Genomic DNA, 27,535 nt, shown 5'->3' with positions numbered 1-27,535 from the left:
AGGGACAAAGCTGCCTTTCCTAGGGACTAGAATAAGGAAGAGATTACAGTGGTGCCTCGCAAGGCGAAATTAATTCGTTCCGCGAGTTTTTTCGTCTAGCGAATTTTTCGTCTTGCGAAGCACGAAATCCCATAGGAATGCATTGAAATCCAATTAATGCGTTCCAATAGTCAAAAAAAGTCCAAACAAAGCCAAATTTGGTACAACAAGAGTTTATTAAGTGCTCTTTAAAGTCACACATACTGTAAAGAGCATTTCAAAAATTGAAGGAACAATAAATTAAGTTTCTAAACATGACAGGAAAAACATTTAAAAATCAACAAAGTGTACATTACATTTTCTAAGACTCTGGGGGACCACTTGAAGAAGGTTCCTCTTCCACTCTTTGCTTCTTGCTGAAGAACCTGTCCATGGTCTGCTGCTTCATCCACCTTTTCAGCACCTCCCTGAAAGGCGACATGACCGTCGTATCAAAAGTGTTCGCAAGGTCATGTGCCACATGCTTGTTAGGGTGGTTCCGCTCTGCAAAAGCCTGCACATCCTTCCACTTCATGCAAATGTCCCTCAGTTCTTTGGAGGACAGCCGTTCCTCAGTTGCTTCCTCCTCTTCCAGCGAGGCCTGCTCCTGCGCAGCCTCTGCCTGCAGTTCGACCAGCTCCTGGGTGGTCAGCTCGTGGTCGTGCTCCTCCACCAGCTCGCAGACGTCCTCCTCTGTGACCTCCAGGCCCATGGTCCTCCCCAAGGCAACAATGTCCTGCACCACTGTTGACTCTGGTGCATCAGAGTCACTTGGTGCCACACAGTCCGGCCACAGGCTGCGCCAAGCACAATTCAAATTTCTCTGGCTGATCCCTTTCCAGGCCGTGGTGATCATGGTGCAATCAGTCACCTCGAAGCATCGCCTGAAAAGCTCCTTGGTGTAGAGTTTTTTGAAATTGGCGGTGACCTGCTGATCCATCGGCTGGAGCAGTGGCGTGGTGTTAGGCGGCAGGAACATGATGTTGATGAAGCTGAACTCCTCCAACAAGTCCTCCTCAAGGCCTTTAGGATGAGCAGGAGCATTGTCCATCAGAAGCAAAGCCTTCAGCGGCAGGTCGTTGTCCAGCAGGTACTGTTTGACAGCAGGGCCAAAAGCAAGATTGACCAGTCCACAAACAGCACACGTGTGACCCAAGCCTTGCTGTTGGATCGCCACATGACACTCAGCTGCTCCTTGTCGACCTTGTGTTTCTTGAAGGCCCGTGGGTTCTCCGAGTGGTACACCAGCAGGGGCTTGATCTTCAGGTCGCCGCTTGCGTTGGCACAGAAGAGCAGGGTCAGACGGTCCTTCATGGGCTTGTGGCCAGGCAACTTGGCCTCCTCCTGAGTGATGAAAGTCCTTTTGGGCATCCTCTTCCAAAACAGCCCGGTCTCGTCGCAGTTGAAGACCTGCTGTGGAACGTAGCCCTCCGTCTTCACAGCCTCCAGGAACTTCAATGCAAAGTCTTCAGCCGCAGGAACATCAGAACTGGCAGCCTCTCCATGCCTGACCACGCTGTGGATTCCAGATCTTGTCTTGAACCGGTCAAACCAGCCTCTGCTTGCCTTGAAGACTTCTGGCTCGCCTGAGGTTCCTGGCTGTTCCCGGACGAGGTCTGCGTGCAAGGCCTTGGCCTTCTCACAAATCACGGCCTCAGTCACTGTGTCCCCTGCACGCTGCTTCTCTTCTAACCAGATGAGCAGCAACTTCTCCACCTCCTCCAGAACAGCTGGGCGGTTCTTCATGATCCTGGTGACTCCCTTGGCTGCATCAGTCGCAAGGATCTTCTCCCTCATCTTCAGGATGGTGCCGATGGTCGATGGGTTCCTGCCGTACTCCCTGGCGAGGTCTGTCACACGCATTCCACCGTCGTGCTTCCGGATGATCTCCTTCTTCATTTCCAGCATCACCTTCTCCTTCTTCCTCTTGCCGGCCTCTGCAGCAGCAGTCTTCTTGGGTCCCATGGCAGCACAGCTCCTAGCTTCGTAAACTCAGGGGAAAAAAATCAGTGCTTCACACCCAAAAAATTCAAAAGCACCCAGCCACCCACCACACAGGAATTCAAACCCAGAACCAAGTCCTTGAATTCCAAACACCCAACCCAAAATCCAAAAACCCCCAAAAAAGTTTTAAAAGTTTAACTTACGAAATGGCTGCAAATCACCAAAGTCTTCAAAATCCTCAAATGGCTGCAAAAGAAGTTTTGGAAAAGCTTTAAAAATCACCAAAGTCTTCAAAAACCTCAACTGTTCCCCCAGCCACCCACCCACCACACAGAAATTGCAAACCCCTCCCCAACTGCTGCAAACCCCTCCCCAACTGTTGCAAACCCCTCCCCAACTGTTCCCCCAGCCACCCACCACACAGAAATTCAAACCCAGAATTTTTTTTTGAAAAAAAACCAACATGGCCCAATGGTCACAGAAAATCATAAAAATTCAAAAAAAACCACACAAGCTCCCAGATTCTTGCAAACCCCTCCTCAACTGTTCCCCCAGCCACCCACCACGCAGAAATTCAAACCCAGAATTTTTTTTAAAAAAAACAGCAGAGTGCCCCAATGGTCACAAAAAATCATAAAAATGCAGGAAAAAAACCACACAAGCGCCCAGATTCTTGGAAACCCCTCCTCAACTGTTCCCCCAGCCACCCACCACACAGAAATTCAAACCTAGATTTTTTTTTAAAAAAACAGCAGAGTTCCCCAATGGTCACAGAAAATCATAAAAATTAAAAAAAACCCACACAAGCTCCCAGATTCTTGCAAACCCCTCCTCAACACTAAGTCCTTGAATTCCAAACACCCCAACCCAAAATCCAAAAACCCCCCAAAAAGTTTTAAAAGTTTAACTTACCAAACGGCTGCAAAAGAAGTTTTGGAAAAGCTTCAAAAATCAGCAAAGTCCTCAAAAACCTCAAAAAAGGCTACCACACCGCGTGCAATGTGTTGCTCCTCAAAGTCAAGTCGCAACTGCACCTCTTCAAGCAATGCACCCTGGGTATTAACTGTTTTACGAAAAAGGAAACAAACTTGCAAGACGTTTTTGTCTTGCGAAGCAAGCCCATAGGGAAATTCGTCTTGCGAAGCAGTTCAAAAAACGGAAAACCCTTTCGTCTAGCGAGTTTTCCGTCTTGCGAGGCATTCGTCTTGCGGGGCACCACTGTAGTTGCATCCTGTGGATGCAGTGCAGGTGTGGGGGAACATTTGGTGCTCTAGAAGTTGCTGAACTGAAACTCCCATCATCCCTGGCCTTTGGCCATGCCTGCTGGGGCTGATGGGAGTTGTAGTCCAGTGACAAGTGGAGAGCCAAAGGTTCTTCACAACTGGTGTAGAAGATCTGAAATGGTTTTTCCTCCAATGTTGTGTTCAAAAGCCACCCCCTAGAAATCCTCTTTTCCAAATTAGTGGAGGAGGATTTAAAACTGGATCTTTAGCGGAGACTTCCGGGGGCGGCGCGAACGGCAATGGCGGTCCTCTTCTGAACGGGAGAGGAGGCTCCACAGACATCGGGTCGTCCGCTACGGCGAAGCGGAGACCCACTTCGGAAAACCACAGGCGGCAAGAGCCTGTGGTCTTGAGGCTCGGCGGGCGCCTAAAGCGACCCTCCAAACGCTAAAGGAACCCCGTAAGGGGCTCCGGAGCGTGGAGGGGGGTTGCGGCGCTGTGAGCCGTTTCACAGTCTGCGGAGCGAAGCCGCGCTGCTGCTGCCGGTGAGCGCTGATCCCTTTTCCTGTCAAATTCGGATTCGGAACGAAAACCAACTTACTCGTGAGTAAAGACTGAATCACTTGAAATTAGAGATTTTAAATTAAAAGATCTGAACTTGGTTGAACTTGGCGGAGAGCGGAGAGACGTGGAAACAGGAAGTCCGTCTTCCGCTGCCATTGAACTTGAAAAAGCAAATTAGCTGGAGGAGTGGAGGCTGAAAGAAAGAGCTTTTAAACTTTACAGATCTAAGCATCCACTGAACCTGCAATCTAAAGTAAAGATCCTAAGTTAAAGATTTGGATTTATTATTTGCATTTGACTTTCCTCCTTTTATTGGATTACAATCAAAAGGTGAAACCCAGGGTCCGGAGCTGCCTGAGCTTTGAGAGACTGAGCTGTCAGTACTGCAGATTTGGATATTGTATATTGGAACTTGCAACAATCTGAGGGTATTGAGACCTTCTAATTTGAAACATTCTTTTTGGAGACAAGTAAGCACTGTTTGTAACAAAGTGATTATTTATCAACTCTGCTAAATATTTGTATCTGAAGGTTCCTGGATACTAAATTAGACTCTGAAAGACATTTTAAGCTCCCTCTAGAGGATTGGATTAAAACAGTGACTTTACATTTACTTTCGATTCCCTTGCTGTTTGCTTGCTCTGGGCCTTTCTATTCCCATGGGAATAACTCAGTGTGACCTTGACTGATAGATAACGTTGGAATGAGTGGCACAAGAAGAAGAGGAAGAGTTAGACAAACAACTTTGACAACTCTAACCTCAGCCTCGCAGACACGCAGATCATCTGTACCTACTTTGCCCTCAGAAGTAGAAGTAGAAGAAGTTGCCTCGTCACAGGCAAAAGAGGGAGAGGGTGAAATAGAGCAGTTACAATTGGAAGATATGGCCTCAGGAGCATCTGCTTCTGTTTTAGACAAAATTTTTGAAAAATTGGAAGCTTTGGACAAGAAAGCAGATGAGCAATCAGCAAAGATTGACAAAAATACAGAATGCCTAAATAAATTAACTATACAAGTGGCACAGAACACACAGGCAATTGGACAGTTAACGGAGGCCACGGCAGAAAATCGGAAATTGGCTGAGGATACCAGACAAAAATTAGAAAATTTAGAACAAGAGGTAAGACCACTCACCAAACAAGTTGGGGAACATCAGATTTATCTTTCTATGATAGAACTGCGAAATCGTGAGAATAATTTGAGGATTAGATCGTTACAAGAGGCAGAAGAAGGAAATCTAGCTGAGTTTTTGACCAAAGAATTCTCCAAGTTCTGGAATTTGGAGGAAAAGGACTTCAAAATTGTGTCAGCTTTCAGACTTGGAAGATTTACAAAGAAGGAGAGGCCCAGAGACTGTTTGATAACATTGAGATCAAAAGAGGAAAGGGACAAGATTTTGGGCTTACACTACGGAAAGTCACTGGAGGTTCTGGACAGAAGAATCGAAATTTATAAAGATATTCCAAGACAACTGTTGGATCTTAGAGCCGCCTACTCTGAACTTGCTAAATTACTAAGGAGTAACGCAATTCCATTTAGGTGGGAATTCCCCCAAGGAATATCTTTTACCTTTAGAGGGAGAAAGGTCAAAATCAGAACATTGGAAGAGAGAGACAAATTTCTGTCTACACACGGAGAGGACCTTCAAAAAGGAATTGAACTACCTTCTGGGCCTGGGGCAACGCCAGTACCAACACCAGCACCTGGGGAACCTGAAGATCCAGTGAAGATACCACCCCTGGAGAAATAACCAGATCAATTCAGGATGTCTCTGCAACTGTTGAGTTGGAATATTAATGGTTGTAACATTCCGGAAAAAAGGAAGAAAATATTTCATATATTAAAAAAAGAACAATTGGACATTATTTGTTTACAAGAAACACATGTGACGAGGCTCCACAGAAAAGTGTTAATAAATAAAAGACTGGGCCAGGAATTTGTATCGTCGGACAAAGTTAAGAAGAGAGGTGTGGTGATATATGCGAAAGAGAGCCTGTCACCTAAATTTTTATTTAAAGATGAACATGGAAGAATTTTGGCAATTGAGATACAACATCAAGGAGAGAAATTGTTGATATTAGGAATTTATGCACCTAATGAAGGGAAATCGGAATTTTACAAGAAGCTGCAGGAGACAATGCTGGATTATCTGGACTATAACAACATCATAATGATGGGAGATATGAATGGGGTCGTATCAACTAACATGGACAAGTCACAAAGTCAAAATGTTACAAAAGACGGCAGACTACCTAAAACCTTTTTTGAAATGACAGACAATATGGATTTGATTGACATCTGGAGGACAAAGAACCCACTAGGAAGAGAGGGAACATTCTTTTCTGAAGCCCAACTGACCTGGACAAGAATCGACCAAATATGGATTTCTAGAGGCCTGGCACCTAAGGTCAGAAAAGTGGAAATCTGCCCAAAGACCTGTTCCGACCATAATGCAGTAAAGATGGATATGACACTACTACCAACTGGATCCTTTAGATGCCAAGGGGTGGTAAAGAAGGACCAGACATTTTTTATGTATGCAACAACAGCAGCAAGGATACTACTCGCAAAGCACTGGAAAGCTCAAGATCTACCCACACTGGAAGAATGGCAGATGCAACTGATAGACTACATGGAACTGGCCGAGATGACCGGCAGAATTCGAGACCTGGGAGAAGAGAGGACTGAGGAGGATTGGAAGAAATTTAAGAACTATTTACAAAAACATTGCAATTTGAGTGAATGCTAAACAGGATGCTAGATCAATATAACTGAGCACCACTAAACTTAGATGACTTTAAGAAAATAAGCGAGATTGAGAAAATATAACTCTTTTTGAGAAGTAGAAGATTTTGAAGTATAGAAGGGATATAAGATTGCAAATAAGATAATAAATTGCTGACAAAATGTTATAACGATGAAAGTGGGAGCGGGAGATGTGAGGAAGTCCAAAGAAAATGTGAAATTATGTCAAGATATATGTTACATTGTTTATTATGTGTATTGCTATTGTAAAATCCAATAAATTTCTTTAAAAAAATAAATAAAACTGGATCTTTAGCATCCGTATTTGACAACTCTGTGAGGCAGGTTAGGCTGAGAGCTAGGAATTGGTCCAATATCACCCAGTGGATCTCGACCAGCATCCTTACCATTGCACCGAACTACCTCTTTTTTGAGGCTGTAGATAGGTTTGTAACTTGCAGGACAGCAGTAATCCCCAAAACTGCTGAGAATCTTTCAGATAAGTTGGTGAAAGTGGCTGCTGGAGACTAACTGATGTAATGCTGTTGACATTCTACTGAACTTTAACTGCTGTATGTAATTGTGTGTTACTGGAAGAACTTGCAGTGACCTTTTGGTTAATACACATAAACTGTCTTTGACTTTGTCTCTCTTGAACCTGCTGCCTTTCATTGATTCTCATTGGATGCTTGCAATTTCCAGTATTATGAAGTATTTTATAAAGTCTAGCCTTTAGTTCCTCTTCCCCTACCTCAACTGAAAATCCCCAGACACTGCCACCTTTCCCTGCAGGGGAGATCCTGCAACCTGTTCATCATTTTCTGGTGCCTTTGCCATAAACCTCTTCAGGCTCTAAGGCACCTGCTTTTTGGAGATTGGGCAAACCATGCATCCAAGATATTGAGTTGTAGCCAGCTAACTTTTACTCAGATCCATTAATTTTAATAGGTCTATTCTAGGTTGGTCTACTGGGTACTAAGAGCAAAGCATCCCAGAGTTCCCTGGGAAGAGGGATGGATTGATTAAATCACTCAGGGAACTATTTCTCTGGGAGAGGAAATAGGGGTTTCCTAACAGCGCCCTTAACACTTCCCAGGATTCCTTGGCCCTTGGCCCTGGCTGTTAAATTGGTATCATGGTGATTTAAATACTGCAGATGTTCCCCTAAGTATAAGGCAGCTTCCTGTGACTCTTGGTATGGCTCCATAGGACATATTTATTCATTTATTTTATTTATGTACTGTGGTATCTTGGGTTAAGAACTTAATTCATTCTGGATGTCTGTTCTTAACCTGAAACTGTTCTTAACCTGAGGTACCACTTTAGCTAATGGCGCCTCCCGCTGCTGCCGCACCATCACCACAGTGATTTCTGTTCTCATCCTGAAGCAAAGTTCTTAACCCAAGGTACTATTTCTGGGTTAGCGGAATCTGTAAATTGAAGCGTCTGTAACCCGAGGTACCACTGTACCACCCTTTATCCAAAGATCCCAGGCTGGTGTACAACATTCAGAACACCATAAACGGAGCATAATTAAAAGCATAATACACAGCATAATAATAAAATAATCATAATAACAGTCCCCTGCCCACATTTAATAGGCCGTAGTTTATTTAATGGCCAAAGTCCTGGGTAAAGAGCAATGGCTTTGCTTGGTGCCTAAAGTAATATAATGATGGCGCTGGGTGAGCCTCTTCAGGGAGAGCATTCCACAGTCGGTGTCCGGGGCTCTGCTTCCTCCTCCCTTGGCCATAGATAAGCAGTACAAAGAGAAAGCAGTCTCTTACTAGTAACAGAACTGTTTAATGAACACAGCAAAAGAACAAGTGTCCCTTCTCAGAGTGCAGGTGCTCCCAATTCCAGTTCCGCCTACTTCCCTCTAGTCACTTCCGCCCTCTCATCTCCTAGCCACCTGATCTCTTAACCATTCAGCCTTTTGCGCAGTTACCTTAGCTAATCTCCTAGCCTTGGGACTGAGAGGCTGCACATCTTCCAGTGATAGAGAGTCTGCTAGCTCACTCTCTTCCCATTCTTCTTCTTGCTGTTCACCTCCCAGTTCTGCCCAACTGTTGTCTTGCAATCTGTGCCCCTCCACAAACCATTGTTCCAAATCAACACTACTCCACTGCTCCTGTGGAGTTTCAGGATCCTGGCCATGAGCAGGGGGAGGGGGAGGCTCCCACCGTTCCTCACCAGAGTTGTACTCCTCAGCCTGGTGTCTGACAGTTGGGGAGCCACCACAGTAGAAGCCGGTTCTCATGCTGCCACCCTCCAAACCTCTTGGGGAGCGAGGACATGGAGAAGGGCCTCAGATGACAAGCACAGGGTTTGAGTCAGTTTGTAAGTCAGTCCCTAAGGTAATGAGGTCTTGAGCCATGTAAGGCTTTATAGGTCAGCACCAGCACTTTGAATTGGGCCCAGAAACTAATTGGCAGCCAGCTTGAATTGTATATGTATGGAGTCAGTAAGTAAGGTAAAGGACCCCTGGATGGTTAAATCCAGTCAAAGGCGACTATGGGGTTGTGGTGCTCATCTCGCTTTCAGGCCGAAGGAGACGGTCTTTGTCCACAGACAGTTTTCCGTGTCATGTGGCCAGCATGACTAAACTGCTACTGGTGAACGGAGGACCGTGATGAGTGCCAGAGCGCACGGAAACACCATTTACCTTCCCACTGCAGCGGTACCTATTTATCTACTTGCACTGGCATGCTTTCTAACTGCTAGGTTGGCAGGAGCTGGGACAGAGCAACGGGAGCTCACCCCGTTGCGGGGATTTGAACCGCCGACCTTCCGATCAGCAAGTCCAAGAGGCTCAGTGGTTTAGACCACAGCGCCACCCACGTTACCACCAACTGTAAGAATGACTCTTACTTGATGAATGACTCTTGTTTAGGGCCCATCTACATCAGTATTGGCCACACTGACTGGCAGCAGCGCTCCAGGGTTCCAGACGACTCTTCTCCCCAGCCCTACCTGGAGATGTTGTGAGTTGAACCTTAGCCCTTTTGCAGGTGCTTCACCACTGAACTATATTCCTCCCCCCCCTCCAAGGGGAGCAGTTTTATGCATTCACCTTTGCCTCCTAGCATTCTTGGACCCCCTGAAGTTCCCTTCCCTCTTTCCTATTTGTATACTCTTCAGAACAAGGGATAAGGCTGTCTTCAGATGCTGCTGCATTACAAATTATTCATCACGATTTTTGTTCTGCCTTTGAGGGGGGAGGTAGGAGGGGTGGCACTGTTAATGCTGTGCTCTCAGCCCTGAGCCCGTCTGAATAATTCAAAGGTGTTAAGAAGTGGGAGAAGAGGCAGGTGCCACTGTCTGTGTTTTTCCTTCCTTTTTATTGTAGGCACTGCCTTTTTTTTTTTTGTTACCTAGGAAACCAGCGTCGGCTGGCATGTTGATGATCAGGTGGAATCCAAAGTAGTTTCAGCTGTCAAAGGTATATTCCACCTCTGTGAAATTATCTCTGCTGATCAGTTGAATAGCCCAGGCTTTTATCACCTTTGCTAAGTTATGGACACCTTCCCTCTAGCTCCACTCCTCCTTTCTAAGTTTTGGCCTGAATCTGCAGTCCAAATGCATGTATATAATTATCTCTTTGAAATAGTGTCCGGTGTTAACGGGTCCAGCAATGTGTCTTAATCGGCGTTCTAAGACATGAAGAAAAGCATTGATGGCCCTCTAAAGGTGTTATGCAGACATGATAATCCCTATTCACATGAACAAGAAATTTAGAAATGCTGGTGTGTAGGAAGTCATATTCGCTGACTCCCTTGGCTCATTCTTACAATCAGAGTTCATCTCCGACTGCCTCCATCAAGAAGGGATGGGGATGACTTTCACTGTCATCTTGTCTACATCGGAGTCTTGGGATCATCTAGAACAGGCACCTCCAAACTCGGCCCTCCAGATATTTTGCGACTACAACTCCCATCATCCTTAGCTAACAGGAGCAGTCGTCAGGGATGATGGGAATTGTAGTCCCAAAACATCTGGAGGGCCGAGTTTTGGGATGCCTGATCTAGAATATTCTTGGTCAGTCTTTTCCATTGGGCTCCTGAAAGATTGTCTTTTATCTCTTTCAGTATTTTAAAATGATGTGGTGCCAATGACAGAACTGTTTGAGGAGTCCTGGCATTATGCACATCTCTTAACTCGGTGGTGTTCGCATGGTTAATACAGCCATTCTGTCTTATGCCCCACCGTGTTTGTTAAGATATCTTCTGTTGCCTAGCTGACTTTCCCTCCGATTCTCTTAGCCTTCTAGTGAGCCCCTGTATCACACACAGGTGCTGTTTTTTGTTTTTATGGAATTCTGAAATCCATCAAAATAACACAGTGTTACCACTGTGTGAAAGGGATGTTTTAAAGAGATCCTGAACTTAGCAGAGATTGTTGACCTTACCACACCCCTTTGATTTAGTTGCTGAGTCAGTCCTCCAACTGTGTAAAAAAACGGGAGTTGAAACAGGTTAATGAGTTGTTATCCCAGATACCCCTTCAAGTCATGTTCCTGGAAATGTGCATTGATGTTTGCAAGGAAGGTGTTTGCGTGCAAATAATTCAGGGAGAACTTAATTAATAGTTACATTATGAATTGAGGGGCAATAAGAGAAGTGCCGGCTTTAACCCAAAAGAGAGAGTTTACTTTGGCTCAGCAGCTGCCCATCTGAGGATGTTCAGTAGTCACGACTTCTTTTGCCATTTACTTCCACGTCTTCCTCCTGGCACCTGGGTGGTGGACATTAGATACTACCAATTTTAGGTGATGATGGGTGGCTTGTCTGTTGCTACAGCCCGAGCCTTTAAAGTTAAGCTAGGTTCATTCCTCCCTGCAAATTCTCACCTGCAATAACATTCCTGCTGGCCAGCATAGGGTCCACGGAGACTCTGCTGGCTGCTTAGGTCTCCACATGTTTAACTGAGTGGAAGTAAACAAGCCATCCTTTTGATGCTCCCTATGGAAGAGATTCCACCAACCTCCGTTCTTTGCAGAGTTAAATGGAAAACAGAGAACACTCTTGTTTTTTTCTGCTGCAAATTCATCCAGCTCTTTCTAGGAAGGAAAGGCTGCCCTCTCATGCAGTTGCTCAGTTATACCGTAGCCCGGACAATGTTGTCTTTTGAGAATCGTTGTCTTGAAACAGAGGTTGAGTTGTCACTACCCTACCTTTTACAAGAATGGTTGGGATTCAGTTTCCCATACAGAGATCTATGGCAGGGCAGTGAATGGGCCTCTTTCTCTTCAAATGACAGGGAAATAATTTGTCACAAGTGGTTGGCAGGCATTATTCCGTTTGAGGGGGTTCTTTTTGTTGATTCTTCCCATAAACCCTGAAAAGTTTTTATTATTATTATAAAGCTAGTTGGTAACATTTGCATTAATTTTATAGCAATTACAGGCATGTTGTTTTTAGTTTCCTTGCATAGGCTGTAGCTTGGGGTGTATATGGCATTTGCAGGTTTCCCTATAAAGCAACCCCCCCCAAGAGTAATCCTGCACAGCAGCTGTGACCCAGCAGTTCCAGACCCCTCCAGATCTCCTGTCTTGGATTGCCAAAGAAGTCCAAATTCGTGTCTTACAAAAGCAGGTTTACTAGCTTCTTTTGATCTCTTCTGAGGAGGGGAGTGTAGCTGTTGATGGTTTTTGTTTAGTTTGATAAAACTATATTAGAATGAGACGTGCTCAAATACACGCTGCATAATACCTGTGCTAAGCGGAGATTATATAGCATACAAAGGTGGGTTCAGAATTCAAAAAGGATCTTGTGGATCTGGAAAAGTGATTCAAAGGATCAGGCAGTTGGAGCATCTTCCCTCTGAGAAAAGATTAAAGTGTTCGACATTTCTTAGTTCATTTCAAGTCATGGCGGTGGGTGGGGATAAAGACACACAATAGGGGAGGGATGGGGGAGCCCCATTTCCCATCAATCCCAGTAGTCAGGCAGTCAAGTTGGAATCCCGCAGTGTCCAGAGTGAGACGGACACTCTTTCCCTGCAAATGGGACTTGTAAAATATGTGTGATACTGAGAAAGTGGGTAGAGACGATCTGTCCCTTTCCTACAAAATAAGAACTTGGCAAAACTGATTCCACCCAATCTAAACCTACTCTGTGTTGAATGGCCTATGACAGGGGTCTGCAACCTGCGGCTCCGGAGCCGCATGTGGCTCTTTTACACCTTTGCCGCGGCTCCGGGGCGGATACTAGCGAGGGAAGGAGGCACACTGTGCGCCCCGACACTCCCCACTGTGGCGGGCGCTGTACTGGCTGTGACGTCGCATGGGGGCGGTGCGCGCATTAGTCACACACCGTCCCGACATCACCTTCCCGCCCGCCCGCCCGCCCGCTACATTGTAAAGGGCATGTATGCTGGTCACTGCATTGAAAGGGGGCATGTACGCTGATCACTGTTTTGAAGGGGAGTGAAGAACACACACACACAAAAAGGTAACTTGTTAATTTAACGTTTATTTCTATGAGGAGGAGTAATTCTGAGGGGTCAAACAAAGAAATAATAAAAAAGTGACAAAAAAGTTATTTTTATAATGACGAGTTTTGCGCCTCCCAGTTTTTTTTTCTTCGGAAACGGGTCCAAGTGGCTCTTTTTGTCTTAAAGGTTGCAGACCCCTGGTCTATTTAAATGTGAAGGTTCATTATTGTTCCACAAGATGTGTATGTCTTTAAGGGCCAGAGTAAATAACGAGACCCAGTTTTACAGCTGTGAAACAGCATAGCAGGTGCTGCTAAGTTGTGTTAATTAAGCTGTGTCAGCAATTGGGTATAGTATATAAAGAGCACCACCTCTCAGTACCCTGGGGGTTGGTTTGGTGGATGGGTCATGCTTATTGATATGTTTAGTGTAAAAGGAGTTTTTGTTTTTGTTATTAAAACCTTGTTAAAGTTATTTTTGAGTTCCTTGTAAGGCGTGGTCTCCCCAGCAAGCTTTCTGCAGCGCAAGTAAACTGCAAATACCCAACACTCTAACCCTGCCCCACAACCTCATGCATTCCCCCTCCCAGGCCCACTAAGGGTCAGTTCCCCCCTTTCCCTCCCTCTGCCTATTTCTTGCCCAGGCCCCTGGTTGGCAATATTGCCATTCCCCAGGCCAAAAACATAAGAAAAGCCCCGGTGGATCAGGCCAGTAGCCTTTTCGGTTCAGTACCCGGTTCTCACAGTGGCCAACCAGATGCCAGTGGGAAACCAGTAGGCAGGATTCAAGCACAAGAACACTTCCCTCCATGCAGCCCCTGCCATAGTTTCCAGCAACTGGTGATACCCAACAACCGACACAGCTGTCATGGCTAGCAGCCATTGGCAGCCCCAACAGAACATGCTCATTCCTCATCTGGGACGATAACCCCAAACCATTTTATTGAATACTGCAACTTCTCACACCGCAGAAAGTAGGGTCGGAAATAGTGAGAATGCTCATATTTGTGGGTGCACAGGAGCTAAGTAGGATTTGCAAGGTAATTGGTTTCAACTTGTTAAACCATTTGCATCTGGAGTACACTAAGTGAGATTTGTTCAAACGAGAACGCTTTGCTCTTCTAGCTAACAAGAAGCACCTGAATTCTGTGCTGTAAACACATGCAGTCGTGTCGCGCTGGCGTGCTCCTTTCGTGAAGGCGGCTAAATTGAAATAGATCTCCCAGTGCCAAGCGAGGCGTATTAATTGCACAGCCTTATTCTATTATCTTTGGCCTAATTTTCCGGAAAATGAAGGCTGTGCGCTGTGGCAAATCATTAGGACATTTGTAACAATCAAGAGTAGCCTTTGCTGTTATGTGAGGCATTTAGAGCTGTGTCAACTGACCTTTTCATTTGCCCACAATCTGTGCAGCTCTTTTTGGAAAGCTTCTGGTTTGAATGGAAAATGTGCAGCTTGGAAAATTCCACTAATTTCTACCTGCAGGTGGTGTCTAGAACAGGAGACCCCAGGCTGCCAGCCTATAGACCTTGCAATGCAGTTTATAGCCGACCATACCCAAATTCCTACTGTGGACAAGTTGTTGTTGGAGGTGCTAGTGGCAAAAAAGGGCAGGGATATGTGGAATCTGACAACAATTCCAAACTGCTAGCTTTGGTTGCAGGGAGGCAACATCTGCCCTGTGGTGAACAAGCAGATGAGCGTGAGGATTGTCCGTGTTGATGCATTTGCAATTTGGTGGCCTCTGTTACAGACTTGGCTGAGCCCATTCTCAAGAGAATTCCTTAACACTGTAACTGTGACATCTGAACAGTGACTATTGTGTTTGCCTGTGTGCATTTCCCGCAAACAGACAATGACTCTGCCTGCAGGTGCTTTTAATCAGTTGTGTTATAGTTAGTCTTAAGGGAGGAGTCATTAAACTGCACAGATCACAAGACTTTTTTCTCTCGCCTTCAGTGTTAAACCTTTTAACTTCATGCCCGAAGGTGAGTGGGCAGCAAGTTGGAGCTGAGAAGAAAACGTCCTCTGCTTTGCAATGCATCAGTTTCCTGGGCTAACCATGCTGTCTAGACGCACTGATTCTTTTTTTTCTCTGTCTTGGGTCACTCTTGCTACCTGCAAGCTTTATTCAAGTGGTCCGCGGCATGCCTCTGGATTCTTGGTTGAGGATGGGAAATGGCACAACCATCACATTAAATGTTCATAGTGATTTTTAACTGTATTTTTAATTCTTTTTATTTATTACATTGTATTCACTGCATTCTGTGGAATTCAAATTGCAATACAGTAAAATGCAAATGAAGCAATAAAGCGAGATTGGAAGTCATACAGCATCTAGCACAGCACAGTACAATTGCTACAATGGACAGAAAAATCATCAAGTGGCCCACTGAGGTGCTCAGGAATTTTCAGGTGGTCCATGGAGGGGGAAACGTTGGGAGCCACTGATCTAAACTTTCTACAAAATGGCTACTAGTCTCTTGGTTCAGAGGCCATGTGCCACACAGTGTCAGCTGCCAGGTCGCAACAATGGCCAGAAGGGCTGTTAGCTTAATTCCCCCCAGAAATATCTGGGTGGCCATTGTAGGGGGAGACAGAATTGACTTTTGGTGTGACAAAGCCAGGGCTGCTCCTAACTTCTTGTTTTGAGGAAGCGGGTGAGGACGGGCAGAGAGAGAAAAAAGGCACACCGGTTAATGGGTTCTTGTCTTGTCGTGTGTGTCGTTTCAGGTGCTCTCACAGTTGGCCTTGTGCGACAGTGTCAAACCATTCATGGACGTGACAGGACCTGTATTCCTCCACGGTTGCCTCCTGAGTGGGTCACCACCTTGTTTTTCATCATCATGGGAATCATTTCACTGACTGTCACATGTGGCTTGCTAGTGGCTTCCCACTGGCGAAGAGAAGCAACTAAATACGCACGCTGGATAGCATTCACTGGAAGTAAGTCTGCCTTTTGGGCTCCGGAGTAGTTCTGGCAGCAGGCCAAACCTCTGGGAGTCACCTTGGCTTTTGGGAAGTCAGGAGAGGGGAGCACCTGTGTCTGAGATGCTTCCGAACACCTTCCTCGTAACCTGAAACCCCATGTGGACCCTCCTTTCCCTGGCAGGAAGCTGAAAACTCTTCCCTGTTTTCAAGAAACCTGCATGTACTGACTCCTTCTCCAGAATCTGCCATTGGTTTCTGTGACCTGAAAGAAGGAAGGGTTTGTTAGATTTTATATTCCCCCCAGGGAGGTCTAGGTAGGATACTTTCTGAGTTTGGGGGGTGAGGGGTAAGGCTCTTTTCTCTCTCACACAACTAGGTTGCAGTGTCCTAGTTTCGTCCCTACTGCTAAGCCTAATTTGGGTTCCCCTGTCAAAGGTCAGCACGCTAACAGTGGAGGGCATGGCTGGCTGAGTGGAACAAAGTGAAAAGGAACATTCCACCAGGCAATAGTTCAGAATTTGTTCACTCCCTTTTCAGAGCCACCTGAGCCCATGATCAACCACAACATCTTGTGGCAATGAATGTAATACATTAATTACTCCTCCCACACAGCCAGCATTTAAGTACAGCTTTGTGCAGTCCATGAAGGTATACAAGGGAAGTCTGCAAGCACCTGCTGTCCAGATCAAAAGGTCTCAAGGCAGGCATGGTGCTGTTTCCCTCATTAAACTCCTTCGTATCCAAAGCAGAAGCAGATTTCCCCTGCTCTGGTGCAGCTCCTTCAAGCCCCGTAAACCAAATATTGCCTACTTCACGGAATGCTACTGAACATGAAACTCACTGTGCCACACAGGATCCAAAAAGACTTGCAGTCCATGTTTGCAATATTCACTTAGTTTTGCCTACAAGTCAGGCTCATCTGGCAACTTTTTTTTTAAAGAGGCGCCTGTTAAGTATGAATGCAGATTAATAGCAATTGCTGCTGAGTTACACAGTACTTGCACTGGTGGCTGGTGACTGTTGGCGCTGGTGGGGCATAAGGCAGGAGACCAGTGGTAGGTGGAGTCAGTGCCAGTGATAAGCAGAGCCAATTACTTCTGGTTTTGCCCCTGTCCTTCTCCCTGCTGAGTTTTACAAGGAACAATGCTGAAACTGAAGAGGAGGAAGTTTACAGCCTGTGCCACCTCTTGAACTGGTTGCTTAGCAGTTCTTGTTTTATCTGTAAGCCACTTGAGTCCCATCAAGGAAAAAGGCGGGGTATCATTATTATTATTATTATTATTATTATTATTATTATTGGCTGTTTGGGGGCACACTGAAGGTAGTTGGGCATTTGTCCTTATGGACCAGCCTACTCTGATCATATGCAAGTTGTCTCACTCCACAAGTTAGAACTTACCCCATATTCACAAGCCATCAGTCACTGTGGGCTAGCAGTGCAGGTTGGGAAATCTGAGCTGGAGTGATCTCCTTTCACAAATCTTTGCCCACCCAGGAAGATCAGAAATACTGCTTTCCATGAAGCACCCTTCTCCAAACTATTGTGCATGTTTGGGGGTGGGTAATAGGAAGCTTATTTCTTTACGCAGACTAATTATAACAGATAGGATCCGTTTCGAAAAATGGAGTAGGTGCACATGCATGTTTTAATAGGATTGCTTTATTCCCTGCTTTTTGTTCTAGTCAACAACAGTTTCACCTATACCAGAAACCAATTTTCTGCAAGTGTCTGAGCCTAATCTACTGCAGGATTTTGAATATCCCCAAGTAAAAACACTATATTATCTAAAAGACAGACTCAGAATTCCCTGGGCAGCTGCATACAGTATCACTGAGAGCTAGCGTAAATAGAAAAATGGATAAAAGGGGGAATGAGGCATTGTGGAGTTTTGGGGGTTCATACGCACCCTTTTTTCTTAAATAATATACTTCTGCAAGCCTGAGTTTGCTGAGACCTCCTTCTAAAGGAACATCAGAAATGGAGTAGAAATGTTGGAGGAGAGGGCAGTACTGTCAGTGGTGCAGAGCTCAGGTGCAGAGTCGGCCTTTCTCTGAATTCTGTTTGCTGAGAGAGGGGCTCCTTTTGCCCTATTGCCCCATGGTTGGCTTGCCAGAAACGTCTTGACTTCTGGGAGGCACTCTGGTTCAATGGTAGAGCCATCCAACACTGATTCTCTACTTTGCACGCAGAAGGTCCCATACTCAGTCTCTGGTATCCCCCAGTTAAAAGGTTCAGGTATCAAGTAATAAGGAAAAACCTCTACCTGAGACCCTGATGAGCTATGGCCATTTGGAATGGACAGTTGTACCAAGCTAGATGGGTAGGTGGTCTGACCAGGTGCATGTCCACTTCTGATAAGCCATACGATGGGCATAATGCTCCTTTTGTGCTCTACAGCAGGAGGGGAGTGATGCAGCTGTATTGGGAGGAAGAGCCTGGCCAAGGTTGAAGGTTATCTACACTGGGTCAGCAAGCCTAGAATTTTATCCTGTGTTATCCCTTGGGAACATGAAATTCCCAAGGGCAGGTGTCCCTTCCTTGCCTCACATCTGGGACCCACGCAGGCAGTGGGATAGGGTAGTAGAATAGGCTGAAGGCTTGTTCATTCCAGAGTGTGCTGTGCCTTTGACCCGAGCCAAATCAAGCAGAAGCCAAGTGGGCTTTTTTCCAAACCTCCTGGTCAGCGCACACCCCTATCCTGTTCTCTTAGCTGTGTTCATTTGGGTGCCGAATTAACAGAAAGCTTTAAGCTCCCTCTAGTGGTTTTTCAGCTGGAGTCCTGATAAACTAAGACTGGATTGGTAGACTGTCTGTTTCAGGTAGGTGTCCCATGGCTACTATAGCGTTCTTTCTTTGAAATGAGAAGCCATCGGTCTCCTAGCTTGTGCTTAGGGTGTGACCACAAAATATTCGTTCCAGTTAGCATACTGCCCCCCTTGAGGTACGGCATACGTGTGTTTTGCATGGAATGTGTACCGTGCTGTCTTCAACTTACTTACACATTTTTACACATCAACGCCCCATCTTTCATTGAACATTTCCAAGATGGCTTACAGTTAAATCAGGAATTCATGAAAATGCTAAAAAAAGGCCCCTGTGGGACAGAACATTGCACTAAGAGTCCAGCCATCTAAAATGGAGAGCAACTGAAGGTATCATGATTCACTGTTTGTTTATTGAGCCTGGTTTAACAAGAAAATCTTCAGCTGGCATCTAAAACGCAGGACGGTATTGGGTAAGTGGTCTTAAGGAGGGTATTTATTGCTGGAGCATTCTGTTACAATGGCCTTCACTTGAGCCATTCCTTGCCTGATCTCTAATGATGGTGGTGGGAATGATCGGGTAGTACAGAGGTTGCCAACATAGCGCTGATGGGCATAGAGGTACCAACAGAGGCTTTCCATGAGGCATTCTGTAATTGAGGTGCCAGAAGGTTCTCTACTTGGTAGCCATTTGCCACAGGGCAGCTGGTGAGGCACCCAGGGAAGTCCCTCTGCCAGAGAATTATAGGGTTGGAAGAGACCTGTGAGGTTCTCTAGTTTAATCCTTTACTGATGCAGGAAATCTGAGGTTCTTAAGTTACGGAAATGTATATATGCAGACAAGTAGTCCTGGTCAGAGTGCCTTGTAACTTGGGAGATACCCAGAGAACAAAGAGCAACATCTATGTAAGGATCTGTTGGTTTGAATGCCACATCCCTCTAAATCCCAATCCTCTTTCTTGTCCTTTTGAGATGTAGTGGGATGAAACTTCCAAGGTCTGCAATCCGTGGTGGTTGTTGTTTAATGCTATGAGCTATCAACATGACTCTCCCTCTCTCACACACCCCAAGGACTAATCCCTGTTTTGTTTTTATTTTCTTCCAGTGATCCTATTCTGCATGGCGGCCCTAATATTTCCCATAGGATTTTATATCAACGAAGTGGGCGGCCAACCTTATAAACTGCCGAACAACACAGTGGTTGGGTCGTCGTACGTACTGTTTGTTTTATCCATTTTCTTTACAATAGTGGGACTTCTATTTGCTGGCAAAGTCTGTTTACCTGGCTGACAAAGGTCTAGATACTGCTTCACTCGGTCATGAAGGAGAGTAGGACGCCTGTCGCTATCTCGGAAGGATGCCTGCGTTGGGCTGCTGCAGTCTTACCGGAACGAGGAGGTCTCTGATGCGTTCTCACTATGCACTTTGGATTTATTTTTGTTTTTGAACGGAGAGCCTTTCCCACAACCAAATACAGACAGACAGCCTTGACTCATCTCCTGAGCGTCTGGATGCGGTCAGGTGTGCACTGTGATAGAAACTAGTGTAGTGGAATAATTCTTTTCTACACTGAGCAGCGTTATTGCCCCCCCCACCCCCACCCCCCACATCACTGTACTGGACCCATTTTAGATAACTTGACAATTTTGAAAAATCTCAAAAGTATTTATGAACTTTGGTCGACCAGAGGTTTGCCAAGGGAGTTGGAAGTGGGGCTGGCCTCACTCTCTTTAGGAGATAAGCATCTTCCTTCTGTGATAGGCAAGAAGCATTTGCCGCCAAAAAAACCAACCAACCAACCAACAGCTCAACATTACACTAACTGCATCCTGAAGCCAATTGATCAAAAGATGTTCTCGGAAATCTGTTACAACAAAAACGTCTGCCTGCCATCTCTCTCGCCAACCCCAGTGAGCTCTAGAAACACCGTGGAACGTCAGGGTGGCTAGGAATTCTTCATTATATTTATATAAATATATATATATATATATTGCTGATGCAGTATACAGAATATGTATATATATGTTTGTGTGTGTATATGTGTGTGTGTGTATATATATATACACACATACATATATATACACGCAGACACATGTTTCTGGAAGAGAGCTCTTGAGCGCTTTGCTAGCAAAACACTGTGGTGTGTAAAACTAGAACTCGATAGGAGGGGGGTGGGAAGTGAAATAGAAAAAACAACAACACAAAGCCATTTCTCTGAAGGCTGCATAGCTGGGAAAGTCTTCAGTTTACCTCATTCTTTGTAGCAGCCCTTGGTTTTAACAGATGTTTTGTTATAGGTACAAACAACTCCATACCTTTCTAGGTGCAATTCTAAGTTAAGCTAAGAGGGTTTTGTTCTTTATATGGTAATTTATTTGTATATTGGGGATAGAAGGCAAGTTTGTGTCATACTTTGCAAAGGTCCGATCCCAGTATTGGGAAGTTACACTACTTAAATTATGGGCAACTGAAGTGGGTTGATTTCTCTCCATCTCTCTCTGTTTCTCTCCTCCCCTCCACAACCCTCTTTCCACCTTGCCAGCTCTTTCTGGCTTCACTTATTAATATGAATTTCTCCACAGAAAATCTACCGTGAGATATCATCTCAAGTTGGCTACATAACATGAACCGGGTGGTTGGGCAGTAAAAGCTACAAAGAGGGACATACTCTTCTTTCATGTGCGAGTATTAAGTTAAATCCACTGGTACAAAAAAGAGAGCCATATGGTCACTTGACGTCCCCATGCTTTGCCTTGTTCTGACACTTAACGTAGGGCTTGCTCACATCCAAGGGGCCTTTGCAGTTCTTAGCATCGTCTCCCCTCTCATCCTAGTCTCTTAAGAGAGTCTGCCATTGCCAACCTCCTTCAGTAATGGAGGCAGCTCCTGTTTTCTCTGCTCTCCGGCCAAGAGAGCACTTATGGGCCCACCAGAAGTGAAGAACAACCTGCAATAGCCAAAACGGAAGATCTGAGCAACAGTCTTTTGCCAGAGTGTTTCTGAGCAGCAGCACCTGCCTGCCATTCTGGGCATGAGCAGCCCCCATTAAAGCTCCTTAATTCACGTCATCAGGCCCAGCAGCAGCGGTCTGGTTTTTGTAGCTCCATTCATCAGCAGGCCCTTTGCCAGGATGTGGGCTTTGGCAGATGCCTGATGGTTTTGACCCTAGGCGCCAGCCCTGCTCACTTAAGTGACGGCGACTGAGTGGAGCTGGAACAGCAGCAACAACGAAACCCCGCACTATTTTGGAAGAAGTTGATAACCTTTGAAATAGTGTTGAATGCTAGCTGCTGGTCCTTTAATGCAAGTTGTTTAGGGAGTCACTGCTGTTGTACTTTCAGCATAACACATGGTGTTGCTCTCTATTCACGGGTACAACTGATCACTGCAAAGATGTCATAGAATTGTAGCGTTGGAAGGGACCACGAGGAATCATCGTAGCAGTGGGAAAATGTAAGGTTACCAGGCCGGCAGCATCTCATGCTACAATCAGGCACTGAGGGGAATTGCTTCCGGCTTCAAGAGAAAGATCCTGACCAATTTTCATTTGTGTATGCAAAATTTGCTGTAAAAACGAGGATTCTCTGGTAGAAAAATCATGTATGATTTTCAGAACAACCTTCCAATCATGCAAACTTTCCCATCACAGTATTGTTGCCAGAGGCTGACTTGGATGTATCAGATTCCTTTCTCTGTAGAGTTTATGGATGATTGTGATATATATATTTTGCCTGGAGTATTTGTTTAAAAAAAAAATTAACCTGTTCACTCAGCTGGCTGAGGGGTTCTTCACAAAAGAAATTGTGAGCGCTGTTGAATTCTGTCAGCTTTCCTAAAATGACACCCTATGTGGGCTTGCTGGTTTTGGATGTGAAAGTTCTTTTTAAAATGCGCAATGTTGGAGAAAACTGGATTGCAACAGGAAATCCCATGCAGAGCTCTGAGGAGATCTTCATAGTTTAATGGGGTTAATTTGTTCGCATATACGAATTGGTACTTAAAAGGGATGAGCAAGCTGATAAAAGGCCTGGCAGCTATAACCTGTTCTATTAAGGGTAAAAATGACACCTTCTCCAAAGGATTATTGTAAATAGTTCCATGGAATAATATGGAGGTGGTGCATTTTCCTAGAAGTTTTATCCCTGGTTTGTTACCTGCCTGGGTTCTTTCTAGGGCTGCCAGTATTGTTGCTGCCTCTTTTCTTGTACAGCATGACATCCAGAAATACAGCTAATGATCTCTCTTCCTGCCATGGAAATGAAATTATATTAGAAACCTTAAACAAGTTTAATTTCTACATATCAGGCTGCTGTTGTAAGACACAGGAGCAGAGCTTTTTTAAAAAAACAAAAACAAAAACTGCAAACTCTTGCCCTTCTACTACATTCTATGTCTTGCCATAGTTAACGACATAAGTACCCTACAATTATCTGAGTAACTGTATGGTCCTCTTTTCATACCTTGTTTGCTGCAGGTGCTATTTTGAGATCAGGAATCGGAGCATTTAACCTCGCACAATCTCTGCCTAAGAAGGCAGAGTAAGTTATGGCTGGGCCAAATCTCTTGCAGCCCTCCTTGCCCTTCCTCTCTTCTTTCTTAGTGTGTATCTCCCCACCCCAAATTCATACCGCCATCACCTGTCTTCATTGGCACCATCTTTCAGACGTGGGATCTTGCACCCCTATCTAAAGCTCAGCCTGCCTTTCTACATTAGGAAGCTGAATTAAATGCCATCTCCCCTATTTGGAAACATGTGCAAATGGCATTAGTTAAGAGCTCTTGGTTGAGAAATAGGAAGACCGCAGAAGCTCACTGGCCATTTATTATTATTAGTTTGGAAGAACCAGGAATGCTCCCAAGCTCCCATCCTTAAACTATTAAATGGAAGGGTTTAATATAAGCTGGCCTTGACTTGAGTTTGAAACTGTCCTGAGAACATAGATTAGCAACCTAAGCTGATGGATTTGTGTTCTCTGCTAAACAGGAGGTCAAAGGGTATTGGGAGATGGGTCACATGTATCCAAAATGCATCATGGGAGCCTTAGTAGGGGCAGCGTCAAGACTAGGGCAGAGCGACATCTGCTTTTCAGCATCATGATATATCACAAGCTAAACATCATGATATACCGATATATATGAAATATATGTCTGAAATAAGGATGGAACTATGTAGAGGCAAATGGCATAATGTCCTGGCATCTAGGGGTCTAAAACTGATACGGTTTTTCTTAACGTTAACATACTGTTACAAGTGTTTTTTATAGTACAGAGCAACAGGGGTGGCAGGAATCATGAGAAAAGTGATGACCGGCTTCATGGTTTTTCCCACATTGTGATTTTTTTTTTTACATAGCCAGACATCGTGATCCATGATATATCACCATGTCGAACATTATGAAACTGTTCCCACGATGCGGGCTTCAAACTGATTTTGGACGGTGTATCGATACATCACCCAGCCCTAGTCCATACCCCCGCGCCTGCTTACATGGGGGGCATATTTGCCAGAACGACCTCACCCCACTGTCCCCTTTCTGTAGATGACCACATGGTGACATTTTCCTGACTTAACTAAAAATAGTTTGGGAAAGTTCAGAAGAAGAGCATCTGCTGATGACCTTCTGTGATCATGGAATATGTCCAGTCTGTATATTGTGAGCAGGAGCCTGGCCTGTCTACAGGTATTTGTGAAAATCAATATAGCTGCAGAATGCATAAATAATTGGTGTGTTATGTTTGTTTAACTTTAATTTCAGTCATTTGGGGTGTGTGTGTGGATAATCCTAACTATAAAAAGGAATGGGAGGGACAGAGAGGATCAGCAGTTGCTTTTAATAAGATCACATGGAATGCAGTATTAATTTATAGCAGAAAGACCATATCTTGTAAACTGTATATAAAACACAGTTTTATGGTGCAATTGTTTGTCAACCTTCTGTCTGTTACTTTTGGGGGGGTCAGCATTGTGTCCCCCCCTTCCCCATACCTAAGAGCATCATGCTAAAATCTGCAAAGAAATATTTGTCGCTTGTATTTGCACAAGGATTTTTTTTTCTCTTTTTGGGGAAAACCTGTTACAGGCTTTTTAATAAATGCCTGTCCCTTAATTCAGTTCAGTGTGTGCAACTTTTTTGCCCAGCAAAATCTGCATTGGTGGGGTGAGCATTCACATAAAGCCTTTTGAAATTCTGCCAGCTTTACTTTTAAGAGTAAATTATTTGTATTAGTCCAGTCACACTTACTTTGCTGCTATTTCATGAATGCCCCAAATTATTCACACGACTCCGAATGCTTTTAACATCCTGGTTCTGGTGAAATGAAGTTCATTCTACAGTCATTTTGACAGGCTTATGGTAAACTTGTACGGTCTCTATTTCTATTGTGACCAATAAACTTCACAGCAGCAACTCTTCCTCCCCACCCTGCTTTTTTGGAGTCTTTTGTGAGATTTCTCTGAAAAAAACCAAACCTGAATTTGTGTCTGTTACAATATCATTTTTTTACTATCCTGTTGCCATTTTAAAGCCTTCTTTTCAGGGTTGAGGGTGGGGAGACGGGAATCTTGAAGCTTAGGCCTTATTTTTCAAATTTACAGTCACTGGAGTCACGCCTGAGATAAAATTGTAGAGTTTAGGGATCTGTTTCCAAGCATTTCTGTTTTAATGACTTCGGTGCACTGCTAAAGCTCACTTTCACACCCCTTTCCTTTCTCCGGTGAGTTATTTCAGTTGCTGTTTTGACCTGCTGTTAAAAAAAATATAAAGTTGTGTGAAGGATCCCAAAGCAAAAAGATGAAGGAAATGGCATTTTCAGATAGGTTTTCCTGCCTTGGAGTTGCTAGTTCTGTTTCTGCTACTCCAAGATCATAAATATTTGGGCTCAAGGTCTTCGTGGTGGTCTTCCCCCTTTCCACTGCAACCATATCCTCTTCCAACTGTTAAAGATTATTTTCTAATTGGTTAGGACATTTCTCTCCCCCGCCCCGATTTAATTTCCAAACAAATTGTTAATACAAACTGTATAAAATGAACATAATTTTCTTCACTTGTATTTTTGTTATTGAGCAAGTTTATCAAAATAAATTGTCTACTTAAAGAAATCTGGTTTGATTTTGATTTTATTTTTAGGGTGGTATATAACTGAAACCTTTTCTTGCATATAATTTGTTTACTCTCTCTCTCTCTCTCTCTCTCTCTCTCTCTCTCTCTCTCTCCCTCTCCCTCTCTCCCTGTGTGTGTGTGTGTGTGTATGCACAACCTCCTAACATAAAGTGTTGTGACAGCCTTAAAAAAAAGTAAAAGCAAGTTAAATACCAAATAAAGAGGCAAACAGGACATAAATATGACAAGAAAACAAAAACTCACCACAAAAGTTAAAACAGATTTAGAAACAGAACTGGGAAACTTTGAATTATTTGAAAGCTGGGATGGTTAAAACTTTGCCTGGTGCTGAAGACACTGTCAGCATGTTATTGTCATAAATCTCATTTTATTTGCATGCCACCTTTCCATAGTTAAAACCAGTGCCTTTTTTCTCCTCTAAAAAAATGTTTAGGGATACTCTCATTTTCCTACTCATATTGAAATACTGCCCCTCAATGAGGCCAAACTTAGATTCACAAAACGTTTAGGTTACAGGTAGGTAGCCGTGTTGGTCTTCCGTAATCGAAACAAAACAAAATAAATGAAATAAAATAAATTCCTTCTAGTAGCACCTTAGAGACCATCTAAGTTGGTCTCTAAGGTGCTACTGGAAGGATTTATTTATTTATTTATTTATTTATTTATTTATTTATTTTATTTCGCGAATGTTTAGGGGTATGCGTACCCCTGCATCCCGTCCACACACACACAAGCACTCCCGGGAAAAAAGCACTGGTTAAAACCATCCTTGAGGTGCCATACAACGTGGAAAAAAAATACACAATTAGAAGCATAACAAAAGTCATAAACTAAAGAAAACTCATTGGAAAAGTACACAACCACACTGAAGAATAAATCCACATAAAAAGGTCTAAAAATAAAGACACGAAGTAATATCAATAACAGCAACGGCAACATACCCCAGCCCGAAAAATCTGTTCAGCAGCCTCAACTTTCGTAACTGGAGCTGGTCAGGCCAGGTGGGAAAAGGCCAGCAAGGGTCTTCCAGGCTAGCAGGTCTTCCAGGACTTGAAGCAGCGGAATAGCCAGGGGTTTTATTTATTTATCTCCTTTTAAAGAATCATCTCGAGTTGGAAGCGGCCCAAATGATTTAAAAACAGTTCAAAACAGCAAATACGTTTGAAATATATACCCATGCCTGGGTGGATGCGAAGGCAACAACGAGGAATGACTTGCCAAACAGCGAGAGAAATCTGATTTTTATGACCTGTTTGCGCTGTAAGGATTCACTTGGAAATGTCCTTTTTTGTTAAATTGGCCCTCCTTCAGAGAGGAAACTCAGTGTCCTCATGCTGACAGGATAGGAACCCACATTACACAAGAGGGAAGTATAGCAGCATGCTTGGGGAGGGGTGTAGTACCCCTTTAACTTCAAATGGGACAACAGAAAACCCATTTTTTATTTGTATTTGTATTTATTGTGTTTCCTCCCAGGAGCTTAAGGTGGCGTACATAGTTCTCCCTATTTTATCCTCACAACAACCTTGTGAGGTAGGTTAGGCTGAGACTGAGTGACTGGCCTGAGGTCAACCAGTGATCTTCATGTCTGAGTGGGGATTTGAACCCTGGTCTCTCGGGTCTTAATCTGACACGCTGAACCACACTGGGAAGATGCATTTACTGTTCTCGGCGCATCTGCCAAAATTCTGATGCAAAAAATCCTGTCAGTTACAAAGGCAAGAATTGGGGACCTCGTGCCCAGGGGCCGAATGTGGCGCTCCAATCCTCTCAACCCGGCCCTCAGAAATC

General features: G+C 44.4%; 1 protein-coding gene and 1 pseudogene across 3 annotated transcripts in view; one reads left to right on the top strand and one right to left on the bottom strand.

The window, feature by feature from the left end:
- MOSMO (modulator of smoothened) overlaps nt 1-25,722 on the top strand; it is a 56,094-nt gene extending 30,372 nt beyond the window's left edge. The window contains exons 2-3 of the mRNA XM_080981306.1: nt 15,663-15,875; nt 19,729-25,722. Coding sequence (XP_080837432.1) covers nt 15,663-15,875; nt 19,729-19,913 — 398 coding nt within the window. The 3' untranslated portion in view covers nt 19,914-25,722. The remainder of the gene's footprint in view (nt 1-15,662; nt 15,876-19,728) is intronic.
- Nucleotides 949-27,517, bottom strand: LOC308463062 (tigger transposable element-derived protein 1 pseudogene; annotated as a pseudogene). Of its 2 annotated transcripts, none has more exons than XR_013991532.1 (2): nt 26,686-27,517; nt 949-2,208 (listed from the first exon to the last, which is right to left on the bottom strand). The product of XR_013991532.1 is annotated as a tigger transposable element-derived protein 1 pseudogene (transcript). The 2 variants fall into 2 exon arrangements; XR_013991533.1 differs by lacking the exon at nt 26,686-27,517 and adding an exon at nt 2,875-3,011.
- Between the last annotated feature and the right edge of the window lie 18 nt (nt 27,518-27,535).

Source organism: Podarcis pityusensis (assembly GCF_964106645.2).
Source record: "Podarcis pityusensis genome assembly, chromosome: 14".
In the NCBI taxonomy this organism is placed as follows: Eukaryota; Metazoa; Chordata; class Lepidosauria; order Squamata; family Lacertidae; genus Podarcis; species Podarcis pityusensis.
Note: the sequence above shows the minus strand (reverse complement) of the source record. Positions and strands in the feature narration are given on the sequence as shown.